Genomic DNA, 14,488 nt, shown 5'->3' with positions numbered 1-14,488 from the left:
CCCCCCCCCCCCCCGGTCCCCCCATGTCAAAAAAGCCCGGTCTAGGTAGGGTTAAAAGGGGATAGAGTAATAACAAACAGGCTAACGACATTATAACATGTGATGTTAGATACGTCCTTGCAACGTAACTTGAGAAATTGACTGGCTAGTGACATGCATGGTTTCTGGATTGTAAGGTTGCCAAGTACAGGCACCAAAAGATGTACTACTAGTCTCCTGGAAGTAGACGTTCCTTTAGACCATTTTAGCAGGTCAAAATCAATTATTTGCCTCCTTCTTTCTGCCCCCTACCCAATCCGTGTGGCCCTTTAATCTGGGGACCAGATATGGCACATACATGTAATACTTCTTTGGCCCTTTGATCTGGGGACCAGGTAAGACACCATATACAAATATTATTTGTATGGCTCTTTAATCCGGGGGACCAGGTAAGGCACCACATTAGGGTCATGTCCTACTCATAGTAAAGAAAAAGATACACAGCACAGTATTTTTATGCTTTATGCCTTCATAGGAGTAGGTCAATTTCATTGATTTCACTCTTAATCTGGTTTAATGTGTTCATATGGCCAAGAAACAAAGAGCGACTAATAAGAAGCACGTAAGCAAAATTTCTCTGGTTGGGGACCTAATCATTCTGCTGGTGAGAATTATGCTTAAGTTAAAATCCGATAAAGCTACATAGGATTAAATATGATGAATCGACTTACAATGTACAAGGCTTTCAGTTAAAGTTAACACTGTTCAAACATTGTGTAATTGATATAAGTATAATATATCATTATGGCCACCAAGCTTGTTCACCAAAGAACTCTTTCTGCACACTAGTACACACACTAGTACAGACACATATGCACACACAGAGAAACACACACATATATCAGAGTACAGATCACTGGTTGTTTGTATAATAGGCATGTCTAGAGTGATAATGGCATAAAATAGCAGCTGCTACTAGTACATAATTAGATCAACATTTCAGACACAAGAGGCTTGTGACAGTATAAATATGCTGCAAAACTGAATCACCAGCTTAAAATTAAACAGAAAATTTAAATCTATTGAAGATTGTTTTCACTTGACTTGACTTGACAAATTGCTGAGGTTGTGGATGCAGCATTGGGTATTGTTTTGTTTATTCATCCCTGATTTTGACAGTAGTGGTATGTGCCGGCATCTAGAAAGATCATGCTGATAAATTTGTCTACATTATATTTCCCTTACTCCATAATATATATATACAGAGACTACAAGGGGTAGGGGTGAAGTAAATGAAGGTTACAGTTACATAATGTACAATCACATCAATGTTTGCAAAATTTTCACCCACATGATCATAGGTCATGGAAAAACATAACTTTCGGATTCAGTTCGGATATACGAATCGCAACAGCTTTTTCCCATACAAGTTATATTTTCCAGCGTATATTCAGTGACATTGTTTAGCCTTGTATCATTACTGATTTAGCTTGGTAAGAATGGTGCAACATGGAGGATTAATGTTATATCTATATTCTATGTTTTGGGACACATTCATAACTCTACACCAGCCACACCTAGCTCGTAGTACAAATTGTCGTGCAATAAAGTTCTACCGGTATCTATTATGAAAGAAATGGATGGATTTCCTAATAACATGCAAGACAATAAACTGGATATATATATATGTAAAGAGATAGAGTGAGGGAGAAACATTCAAGGTATATAGATCTAGATAGATCATTACACATAGCGGCATTATGTAAATTAGGGCATTATTTGCATGCTGAATGTATCTAGAGTTGTAGAATTCTCGTTTTCTAATGGTATCATACGATGTGTGTCTTTGTGTGACATCACTCACCTCCTTCCTTCAAGAAAAGTAAATGTTGAAGGTCTGTCCAGCCCCCCCACCCCCTATCAATATTTCTCAACGCGGAATGAGCAACATCTGATCTGTTGAACTATGGTCACAGAACGCACTACAATAAACGAGAATATAAAGAAGTTTCTATTCTTTCCAACGACAGCAGTGACGTCAGAGAGGTGGTTTGTTCCTTGCTTTTTGAAGTAATATTAACAAGATTTCACAAAGATTTCTTTACCCAGAAAATGGAGTTTACAGAGACAACATAGAGCTAGAGAGATGGTTCGTACATGCACACTATGCTACATGTAGATCTTTACAAACGTATACCAGTAAGTTGAGTAACCGTCCCCCAAAACATAATATCTATACTTAATATTTTCGCAAAATGGCAAATGGGACGAGACACTAGCCAACACAAATATGCTGTAGCAAGGCAATTTTACATTTTTACGCTGGAGACTCATTTCATGTCAGGAATATAGAACTATGCTATTGCCAGAGAAAGTCAGTATTGTTCAAAAGTGCAGCAAGTCGCTGGTTATATGGTTTGTAAAACTTGTTTAAGACCTTCCGCGTCTTTGGCAACATCTGGCCTATTTTGTCATAACTCTTCGTCTGCGAACGCTGCGTATTGGAGGTGAATATAGCGTCTTGTTCAGCTTTTTCCTTAACAGGGCCTGTAAAATACGTTAAGAAAATATCTATTAGGGGTATAGTTTTAAGGGCTTAGTCAAATTCGTCATACAATCTTTTACGAATTCAAACAGAAGGCATTTTTGGAAAAGTCGTGCAGGTGTTGTACAAGATTTAGTTGCAATGATACCAAAATCTGCCTTATGCGTAGGTCACATTATGGGGTTATGAGGTCATGGGCCTCATCACAGAGAATTGCGCGTAGTGACATGGCTCTGACGTCAGGCGCCATTCTGCCAAGTTCTGCCAAGTCGCTACCCAGTCCTAGCTGCTTATTTGCAGGGCGCCTCTGCACCACTTCCTCGTCGGCCTTCGAACAGTTTTCTTTTTCCGGGCTTAGCTAGTCGCCCCCAAACATGTCAGAGCCAGTAGTGCGGCCGAAACGCAAGACGCGGCCACCGGTCCGCTACAGGGATGAGTATGGCCTCGACGACGCGGAGTACAACCTGGATCTTCCGCAACACCGATCGACCCCGGCGAGGAGCCCCCGCGACCAGTTCTTGGAGGAGGTGGCAAACGTCACAAGAGAAATTGAAGAGCTAAAACTTGACCTAGCTTTCTTACAAGGAGACCAGGGCGCCGCCGGAGGTTCGAAGATCGAACACCCCCTCCCCCCGACAGATCATCTCGCCGCCTCACGCATGAGTTCTCGCGAGACCTGCGAGACGTGGGTAAAGAAAGCGAACAGACCCACAGAATCCTGTGGCTTGCGGTCGGGAACTGATCTTCCTGCAGGCTAAGTTGGACTTTTACCTCAACACATCCCGGGCAATGACAACACCATACCTGATCTCCTCAGTAGACTGCATCTTCACCCTTCGTATCGGGACAAGCTGCGTCAGCGGCTGGACCTGCGCCTCTGGACCGCTATCCCTGTACCCACTGAACTGTTCAGGTTCTCCCACGATTGGTAATGGTTAGTCGTCCTCCCCACGTATCCCCTCGAACTGACCCAGCTCCCCCCCCCCTTTCTCTCAGGTACAGCGTGGCTGGCACTGGAGGAGGACACCAAACCCACCCTGCAGCGTGCATTCGCCCTCAGCACACAGGCGAACCACAAGACTCAGTTCCAGTCGTATCTGGGTTTCTGTGCCTTCTTCAAGAAGCAGCCCTTCCCCGCAACGCCACACCTCCTGTCGTGCTACGCACAGTTCCTGAGCAAGTCACTGAAGTCTCCAGCCACGGTCAGTCACTACCTCTCCTCAGTTAAGCTCCTACACCAGAATAACGGCCACTACGACCTCGACCTCCACCATCCCGTGGTGCAGCTCACCCTGACAGGGATCAAAAAGACTCTACGCCACCGCCCCAAAGAACTTCATCCAGTCACGATCTCCTTCCTGCTCCGAGCACACACCCAGCTAGACTTGTCTCGCCCAGAGACGCGACAGTTTGGGCGGTCATCCTCCTGGGGTTCTTTGGTTTTCTCCACAAAATCAATCTAGTCCCACCCACAGCCAAGAGCTTTGACCCCAACAGGCACCTCTGTCGACGGGACGTTCTCTCCCCTAGTGCCCGAAGTGTTAGTTATTCGAGCCTCCTGGTCCAAGACAATACATGCCAACGAGCGGGAGCTGGACGTCCCCGTCCTCGCCATCCCGGGATCACCTCTCTGCCCCGTTCGCGCCTACCTGAACATGCTTCACCTCAACCCAGCCCCGGCTCACGCACTAGCTTTCATCCTACCCCCTACCACGCGACGTCCTCTACGACCTCTCACTGCCTCGACCCTGGACAAAGAGTTCAATAACATCGTGCTAAAGCAAGGTCTACCCTCACGGCACCACACTCCGCACGACCTCCGTCGGGGAGGTTACACACTGGCCTTTGAAGCCGGAGTGCCGCGGGAGCTTCGCCAACGACACGGCGACTGGAGGTCCGATGCGGACTTATGCTATCTCCGGGTCTCAGGCGAACAACGTCTGCGCCTTCCAGCTGCTCTGCGGTCCCTCGTCCGTCAACAAACCTCTCCAAACTCCTCCTAACCGCCTACAACATCACCCATCTTCAGTTTTGGCACCCTCCTGCTGGTCGGACTGGCCGTTGGATGGCTTTCCTACTGTAATCAACATTCCAAATACAAGTAAAGTCATCTCTGGTGCCCAAACCCTGCCACTCTTCATTGTGTACAGCGTCATTATGGGGTGATGAGGTCAATGCCCTCATCACAAAGAATTGCGCGTAGTGACATGGCTCTGACGTCAGGCGCCATTCTGCCAAGTTCTGCCGAAGGAGTTGGCGTGGTTACCGGCCTCTCGACCAGCAGCTCCTTCATCTTCACGATGGCAGCATAGAACTCTCATCCTTCAACAACAGGACAGAACTCTATATAATTACTCGCCTCACCACCGGACAGAACTTTTTACTTTCTCTACCAGCTGGACTTTATTGTTGTATACTGTAGGATAGTGGCCTTTTGAGCCTTGATTTTTATTTTTTTTCGCAATGTTCTTTTTTTAATATATATTTAGGTAGGAGAGCAATAGGCTTAGGAGACGCATGTAGCTGAACTTCATTCGTTGTTGACCTTAAGCGAAGAGAATGTCACATCAGACGTCTTGAAGTTATGTTTGTAGTTTAACTTAGTTTGTTGCTAACTCTAGGCATTGAGGATGCCACATTACATCTCGTACTTACTCGTGTAGCAGAACTTAGTTTGTTGCCGACCTTAGGCGTTGAACATGTCACTCGAGACATACTTATTTTTCTCTTCTTGCATGTAGTCGAACTCGCCTGTTGTCGACTTAGGCGTTGATATCAAGTACAGGTAGTTGACTAGTCGCCGTTCTACTCCTAGACAGTTAGCTTCACTTCTCGACGGAACGATTTAGTTAGCCAGGCACAGTCACACACTCCCACTAGCCGGCCTGGCCGTTGGATGACTTTCCTATTGTGATCAACATTCCGAGTACAAGTAAAGTCATCTCTGGTGCCCAAACCCTGTTACTCTTTATTGTGTACAGCGTCATTTGAAACGGCGCCCGTTCGGCATGTCTTCGATGTAGACGCCGGCCGGCGTCATGACGCCGAGCGTGCGCCGACTGTCAGGGTCACAATTAAATGTTCCTTTACGGCTCCCTGTCGGGGCCTGGTTGTGCCCCGGCCGGCGGCTTCTAATTAATATTCATAAACTTTTGGTCCCCTTGGTGGCCGGTTTCTGTAAGGGACCCGTCCGGAGCAAGTGCTTTTTTGCTGAATGCCCTCTACTTCTTGACACATTTCAATGTATCCATAATGTTTTATAATAACAGCAAATTTAGATATTACAGTCCAGTCTGTATGTAAGACTTCTGTTTAATTCTAGCAGTGCCAGACAACCCTTGCCAGCAGGCCTAACACTCGCCACTACCCTACGCTTCCTGGCGACCGGGAACAGCTACCGATCCTTGGAGTTTCCATTCAGGGTAGACCACATGCAACACAATGTCACTGTTCATTCCTGAAATACATGTATGCCGGGCTATCGTCTCGTCTGTTTTCCATTGCTCATCGGCATTCTGACACACAAGTATACGGTGTAACACACACAAGTGCACGGTGTAACACACGCCTGTTGAACTGTGCGACGTAGTCTGAACAAGGAGTTTACATATGCCCCATATAACCCCATTTTCCTTACCACCTTATGCACTTATCAGCACATGTGACGTCATCATCTTAGGCAGGTGCCTGTTCGGCCGCCCGACGGGTCCCGGGCAGTGAGGTTACGGCGTCACTTCGGCGTACATTGCCGAACGGGATCCGAAGTGATGTTAAGTTTGAGTTAAAATCAATTCGGCGACTGCTCGGGGCCAAAAGTAGGTCGACAGCCGCCGGGAAGCCCGACGGTCTCCGTCCAGGTCCCGTTCGGTAGTGCCAAAAAACAGGCCGAGCACGCGCCGAGCGGGCCCCTTTCTTGAATTGTGACCTAGGCTTTACAGATTGTTCTCAGTGGTTGTCAGCGGTTTGTTCTGTGTAGCAAAACTTAGCAGCAAAATCAAACCAGTACCTACGGTGCGGCATTGCAGTAAGTTATTATTAGTAAGAAGAAAATCCAAACGTAAATTAGTGTAATACTGGTTATTTGAATACTGCAAGTTGTTACATTTTATTTGTCAGAAGATTTAGATAAAAGAATAAAACAACTACTAACCAAGATCTAAGAACTTAAAAACTTCTGTCATGGTAGTGCGAAGATCCTTGGAGTAATCCTCAAGACGTTGCACGAGAATCTGGTCCCGAGAAAAGATAGACAACCAGTCACGCAGGTAGACCTCGTACAGCCCAAGCCGCAGTCTAACCTAAAAAAAGATATTCTGACATTCGACAAATACCAACTATGTTTCGTTATGTTATGTTATGTTAAACGTGGTTACCTAAGAACAGCGGTAACGTGGTTACCTGGAAACAAACAGGATAGCCGATTAAAAAGGCAAATTTGTCATGCTATGGTGTTGGATTTTGCTGACTGATTTTCTGTCACGAATAAGTGGTGTAAGTTTTGTCCCCCTATCAACTTGTTCTGGAACTGCAGGTTAGTTTTGGTAAAAAAAAATTAAAGCGGGTCAAGAAAGAAACAACGTAGTTTTATCATTTTTTGTGTGTAGGTAGCTTATATAGAGATGTATATAATTAAATGCAAATTATGCAAATGAAACCCACATTTGCATGATTAAGTAGGAAATTGTGCAATTACAGTGCTTTCCATGATAGCACTTTAATACATTTGATGTATGTAATCTATGGCAGGTGAAACATCAACACATACCAATTATGCAAATAATGACCTGATTTGCATAATTAGTGTGAAAAATGTGCGAATTTTATGGTGAATAATGGAATTTTATACCTTGTGACATTTGTATGTAACTTAAAGGTTAATACCACTATACATATATTATGTTAATGTAGAGTGGTTCATTAATTTATGAGCACATGTTGAAATAAAATATTGTCAAAGGATAGGAATTCATCATGCAAAATATTGCAATTTGAGTTTAGAAAACCATAAATTAAACTGTTAATTACAACCTTTCATATACAATCAATCCCCCATGGACCAATAACACATTACATAGTACATATTTCATGGAGGTATGAGATCACCGAATTCTTGTCTTTAGGTAGATTTAAGGAGGGAAAATTATATTGTTTTCTAACCAGCATTTCCCCGCTCTTATTACATGCGGCCATTGAAAAGCCTTGAATATCTGCCAATTCAAGCAGTTGCAAAACGATGTATGGTGCTCCTTATTGTTTGGCCGTACTTGCGACGTGTGACGTGTGCAGGCCCAGAAACGGCCGGATACCTAGCCTCATTTTCACGCGTTCCCAGATTGGTCGTTTTGGAGGGGGGGGGGTATTTTCTGATCAAACGTAGTTCGCACGCAATAGAAGCTCCGGCTGGCAACCCTACATATATCTCCGTGGACCGCCTGCTTGATTTCGGTACCGACAAAGGCCAATTAACGTATCCGGGAGGAACTATTAACATTATCGCGAGAAGCAATTCACACGTCCATGCTTAACGCTTACAGCTAAATTGGCCCACGGGCTTGGGAGGGTGGGCTTGGTTGTACCAAATCAACATACATTTTGTACTAATACATGTAGGTTGATATCGGCTCCGTGTAGTTTCTTGCTGCATTTTTTCGAGTTTTTAGACTGCGATTATGCCGGCCAGGCGCCATGTTCTCCTCCAGTAAGTACGCAAATCTAGCTGGGGGTGGCGCGGGATGACCTCGGGATAATGTTTCTTTGTCTGACCAACTTTACACTTCTATCAAAGCGTAAAAACGCTATTTTCCACGACAACATAGCGTGATTCTAGTTACGAAATGCTTACTTCAAATAATCTTTGGTCGGAATTTTCATTTATATGCGGTTTCATAGTGTATTCAAGGTTCAATCCATCCTGAAGTGCGCCGTGTGGTTCTCTGACACGTAACCAAACCGATTCAGCATTTTCCTCGGCTAAACAAAAACAAATCTCCTACTAAAGAGGTTACCGTAATATTTCAGGTCGTAGCGACCATTTTTTTTCGATGAGAACATCTGTGGATATGCAGGATATGCCCCCGTTCTTACTCGTATTCTAGCATGCTTCCTTCATTGTTGTTTCAAGCGGCGCGCCATACACACACGCCCGGTGGCGCCCCACGGCGCCCTGGTTGGTTTGTTGCTTTAATGACCTTCTGCGCTGAGATAGTTCATTTCTCGGGAAAAAGGGGGAATTACTTTTATACCGTTTGTCGGTACCAAAATCAAGCAGGCGTTCCACGGGGAGCCAGGGTTGTCCAAAATAGCAACAAAAAAAAAAAAAGCAAAACAAAAAACCCACCGTTCCGGGCACGCCTGAAAAGAAGGCTACGGATATTTGGGTTTTCGTGCAGTGCACGAGAACTTATTATAAGACAAGATAAGAAGGTCAAGGGAAGTTACCCGATTAAAGGTACCCGATATCCATTTTATATTGCTAATAGATGTAAACAGGAATGTATCATAGATGAAAAGATTCAGTGCCTACTGTCCTTGTTGCGGGCAGATTTGGTTCGTAAGCGCACGATCGGACAGAATTGTTCCTGAGACAGTTGGTAAAGATGCCAATAGCAAGGTTGACCCTCTTGTGAAAATCCGTCAAGGACTTGTTGTAACGGAAGCCACCAGAGAAGAAGAGATATTCCGAATATAATCTGCAGATAGGAGGCAACATCGTAGACATTTTAACGCCATTGCAAGGAGCCTCCTGAGATGTGGTCTGCGTTGAGGTGTAGGGTGCCGACATATTAAATATTTATGAATTTTTACCATAACAATGTAAGTTCACGGGTTTTTCCAAATTTTCAAAGTCAACTTCTCAAATTAAATATATATGTAACAGACGAAATTTGGATCAAATAAATACAATAGTCATAAGTGATGTTAAGAGTGATAAGCATTACCCGGTAGCGCTATTAGTCGCAATGATTACCTGTCTGTTGGGTTTCTAAGTGTGAGGATAAACTTGGCGTGAGGCTGCACGGCATGGAGCAGGTTGGCCAGTAGAATAGGTGGTTCGTTGTTAGGCGTGTCCCACTGTTGATCTCTCCAGTAACCGTTGCACCATATTGTGGAGGGGCTGCCGTCTCCTTTACAACACGAACAATTCACATTACCAAATGACTGCTAAACCAGTGGACATGGATGTACTAACTGCCAAAATCTTTATTTAATCTCAGGAAAGCATTTGCGTGCGTATGACGCCTTGACCAATTCAGCTTAATAATAACATTCTAATTTACGATACCTGTGATGGCGCCGTGATAATCGATTTCTTGTCCTGCAGATGTTAAGCTTTTTGTTTTCCGGCTCCTGATGGCCCAGGCCGCTTCTTCGAAAAGCTTCAGATATCGCTCTGAGAGAGAGCAATCGATAAGGTATTGTGTTATCAATAAAAATAAAGAGACATGATGGCATGCATTTAGTATTTTATACAACACAGAACCAACATGATTACTCCTTCAACTCTAACATAGCCTGTGTTAAACAATATCCGAGAGATTGTGACTACACACCCCTAACTTATCAAGAGAACAACAAGCATTTGCAGGACTACTGGGTTGACTTCAGAATTGCTAACACATGTGAAAATCAGTCCAGAGGTGACTATAATTTGTCTCAGAATAAATCAATAAATGCAGTCTCCAATCACTAAGTTAACAGACCTGTGGGACTGCTAAAATTGGTCTAAAAAGCACATATGAATAAAGAAATATTAACCCTATCTAGACCGTTTTTGCGCTTCTTGGGACCTCAAAATTTTAAGGATAGTGTACTAGTAAAAAGAATGATAACAACACTTTTAATGTCGTTATGACGTGATATGACGTCATTAAGACATCATTAATGTGATTTTATTGGCCAAATCAGTATAGATAGGTAATTCCTTAAAAACGCACTGATATACAACATAACTTTTAAAAAGGTGTTTATAATAGAATGTTAGTGAATTTTAGTAATAGTTTCTTTTATGATAACGGCTAAAATACATTAAAAATAGACTAAATATGTTCATATAAACCTTTTTTGTAAAAAGAAATGAGAGTAGCGATGGAATTTAAAGAAAAATAACCTGATTGAATGATGTTGTCCGTTATTTTGGATTTTCACCAATGACGTCATCAAATTAGCATAAAATATACATTTAATGATGAAGTTTACATAAAATTACATTAGATACTATTATTATTAGAAACCTTACATTTAATGATGAAGTTTACACAAAATTGCATCAGATACTATTATTATTAGAAACCATTGTTACTTGACATAAAACTCATAAAATTCTATTGTTGAAACGAAAATCCCTAATTTAGCAAAAAAAATGTTCGTCAGGAACCCATCGGCATGGCAACACCAAAAACCATTACTAGTATCATTTTCGACAGATAAAACATTGTTGCCAACAATATTTTAGAAGGATCTGCTAGAAGCGTGATATCGTCAGTCAAAGCCATACCTAAATTGTGAATTCGTGCTTTAGCCCACCAATGAGGTTCTTTCTGGCCATGAACAACTTCCGGGTGTTTAGAGATGCGGTGGTAAAGATCGGTCGTTCCACACTTTGGCATACCAATGATGTAAAAATATGGCAAACATCTGCAGAAGCGTTAATCATGAGTAGGAAAATGATGGAAAATGATGGAAAATGGCATCGTTTTGTAAACTTGCCCGAAGACACCTTACTTCGTGAAGCTTACGATATTCTGATAAACACGACTGGCTTAACCACCTAAACGACATTCTGAATTACAATGGTCTTGGACAATTCTGGACAAACCCCGGGTCATACCAAGTGGATACGATAATCAATCAATTACGATCCCGCCTTCAAGATATGTACATACAAAAATGGTATAATTCTATTAGTAACAACGCAAAACTTTCTGTTTATACCGCATTAAAGGAAAATTATGGACAAAAACAACTTACACCTCTCAAGTATACACAATCTAGATATCCGAAAAGCGATCACAAAATTAAAAATTAGTTGTCATAAATTAAACATAGAAATGAAAATACTAAATGACCAAAGGTTCTGTCCATTTTGTCCAAACAAGATTGAAAATGAGCACCATTTTATAATGGATTGTACACTCTACAATGATAAGCGCCTATTGCTGTTCACCTTTCTTTCCGCTTGTTCAATTGATTTCAATACGTTAGATCCTATAGATAAATGCAACTACATTCTCAGGGGAGATAACCAATACAGTGTTCAAATAGGAAAATACATTAAAGAATGTTTAGATCTTAGAGAACACATGTTAGAGAATAGTTAACCTTTATTGTTACATCATACATATACTCTGTACGTAAGATGACGTTATCCACACATGTATTTAGCTATGTTAGATCTTTAGTTAAGTCGTAGAAGACCATACAAAAGTCTCTGTACTTTTTTGTTGTGTTAATAAAGAATCTGTAAAAGAACATGCTACGCACCTAAACAGAAAATGCCTTGTCCCGTTGTGTAAGACTCTTTTCTGCCACCGTTCCTTCGGTTTAACGTCTTTTTTATTCACCTCCTCGAACCAACACGGGTTCTTGTAATCGGGAAGAAACTTTCTTGGGAGAGCTGAAAACACCTAAAAAAAACAAATGCTAGGACACAAAATGTGCTTGCTATGCTATCAAACATCATGGCGTGTTGTGGAAATAGAATTGGAGACCCTAGACTTTTAAAATTTCATATTATATGATAAGTTAATAAGTTTTATTGTTGCCATGGCAATGGTTTTCGGGCAGGCAGTTTTTAAAACTTTGAAAAATTTTGGTTTAACCCTATTTAGACGGGGGGGGGGGCGTTTTGAGGCCCGCGCCAACTTTCATCTCTGATAGCGCCTGAACGGCATGCGCTAAAACCATAAACATTTGGGACTTTTTCCTAAAATGTATATAGCAACAATTTCATATTAACCCTAAACAGTACACTTGGGGTCCGCGCGGACCCCAGCACTATATATATATATTCTAAAATAGATATTTTGTTTCGAAATATTTTTTTCTGAAATTTCAAGTAATTGTCACCCACAAAGTTGTCCCTCAACACAGTGCCGTTCCCCCCGTTAAAAAAATGCGCGCGGACCCCAGCCGGCTTTCGAGCGTAATGGATACATTGGCGTTCTTATACAGTAAGGTCTACAAAGCTAAGAGTTGTGTTGCCCCTGGCAACATAAAATGATGTCATGCATTATTAAGTCATCGGCCATCTTGGATCAAATTGTTAAAAGAACGTTTTATGTGAAAAAATATGGAGTTGCTATGAAAAAAAATGTGGTTACACCACAGCTAATAATATGGTCGACCATATTGGATTTGATCAGTAACTTTGATGGTTCTAGCGCAAGCCGTTCAAGCGCTATTTAAGAGTCATTGCACGAGAAAACCAGGCAGAACCAGGCAGAGGCCGGAAGATGGGGGTCGGCCAAATCGGCTCATACTTTGTATGTGAGATAGGTATGGTGAACTATTAACAGCCATATAGTTAAAACCCTCCAGCTATTTTTCGTTATGGAGTTCTGGGACCCCCCTCTGAGACCCTCAAAAATCTAACAATTTATGGCTGAAAATTACTGAAATTACAATGGATACCATGGTAATTCTGATAATGATATGAACATGGGATTTCTTTTGTCACATAGCATGGGTCTTCTACTTTTACAAAACAAAAATTGAAGATGCAACATTGAAATTAAAAGGGTACACCAGGGGGTTACCAGAACCAATGAAATCAGAAATTTCATCTTTCTAAATTTTAGTCATTTTTAAGTAGTCTTTTCTCCGTGACGCGGCAATTTTGATAAACGGTTTTACCGTTGCTGGAGAGAGGAACATCTGCTGATTCAAAAACAAGTGTCGTTTAATTGGGCCACATATACCGCGGGCCGTGAACGAAGGGTCTTTATGGGGGGTTTTCGGGTTTTGGACCATAATAAATTAGGTAACAACGTCTCTTAACGGGGTAAATCATGGACACTTTTACAGCTGCATGGGATCAATGGACAAATGTTAAAAAATGATGAAAATAATTAAAAATATTCACTGAGGCTCTACATGGGGGATATAAGGATACTTAAAAAGCAAATTAAACTGATTTTACACAATTTTATCACATTTTATTCCAAATGTCCATGAGTAAGTACCTTTCAAAATCAATTTTGTGCATTCACTTTATGCTAAATAGTATAAAGGCTATGTATGGGGGTTATAAGAACACCATGTGTAAAACTAGCTACCATATACACAAGCCACATGGTGCATACACGTAGATAGAAGAACTCCAAATGAACACTCTAGCAACAGGACTAAGAATATGAGACTTTTAAGCTAAACACAACCGTAAAAACAGGCCAATTCAACTGAAGGCCACTGCAAAAATCACCCAGACCATCTAGGATCGCTGTATAAGTCAGGTCGGAAGATGGGAAGGTCTTTGAAATCCACTCATACTCAAGAGGGGCTTTTTCCCACTACCATTGGCTTTCTGAACAGTTAACAGTTTAGCATTTTCTATTTAGAATGAGCAGATCGTAAATGCCTTTAAGACCATATGGCACAAAGGTGATTACAAAAGACTGTAAAATAACACAGCTATCGAAAGCATACATTCAATATAGTCTGGAAGTTGGTTTTAATCATATATATTATAATTGAGAATTTAAAAGTTTGCACGGCGTTCCAACAGTGCATTTTTGGAGACGCTCCTGCGAGCTTCGCAATTGCCCGCCTCTGGCATCTATTTTTTCAAAACTTATCTTTGCAAAAATAAAACATAAATATGCAAAAAGTCTTCCAGGGCTGGTTTGTACTGTCTTGTCCGGGGTGCGGGGGCATGGAAATTTTGAATGTATCAGGAGAGCTGTGCATATTTATTGTAAACGTCATTGACCATTACCTTGATTTAAATATTCTAATTGCTAATCATCT

At 41.9% G+C, this 14,488-nt stretch overlaps 1 protein-coding gene across 1 annotated transcript in view; it reads right to left on the bottom strand.

Moving 5' to 3' along the window:
• Window positions 1–791: 791 nt before the first annotated feature.
• The window catches only part of LOC109464225 (carbohydrate sulfotransferase 15-like), a 41,885-nt gene continuing 28,188 nt past the window's right edge, over window positions 792–14,488 (bottom strand). Inside the window, exons 4-10 of the mRNA XM_019761163.1 lie at window positions 12,005–12,147; window positions 11,019–11,158; window positions 9,807–9,914; window positions 9,492–9,648; window positions 9,048–9,213; window positions 6,675–6,822; window positions 792–2,526 (exon numbers count right to left, since the gene is read on the bottom strand). Of these exons, the coding sequence (XP_019616722.1) occupies window positions 2,339–2,526; window positions 6,675–6,822; window positions 9,048–9,213; window positions 9,492–9,648; window positions 9,807–9,914; window positions 11,019–11,158; window positions 12,005–12,147 (1,050 nt within the window). The 3' untranslated portion in view covers window positions 792–2,338. The remainder of the gene's footprint in view (window positions 2,527–6,674; window positions 6,823–9,047; window positions 9,214–9,491; window positions 9,649–9,806; window positions 9,915–11,018; window positions 11,159–12,004; window positions 12,148–14,488) is intronic.

The sequence above is a fragment of the Branchiostoma belcheri genome, unplaced genomic scaffold (assembly GCF_001625305.1).
Source record: "Branchiostoma belcheri isolate BF01 breed outbred unplaced genomic scaffold, Haploidv18h27 scaffold134, whole genome shotgun sequence".
In the NCBI taxonomy this organism is placed as follows: Eukaryota; Metazoa; Chordata; class Leptocardii; order Amphioxiformes; family Branchiostomatidae; genus Branchiostoma; species Branchiostoma belcheri.
Note: the sequence above shows the minus strand (reverse complement) of the source record. Positions and strands in the feature narration are given on the sequence as shown.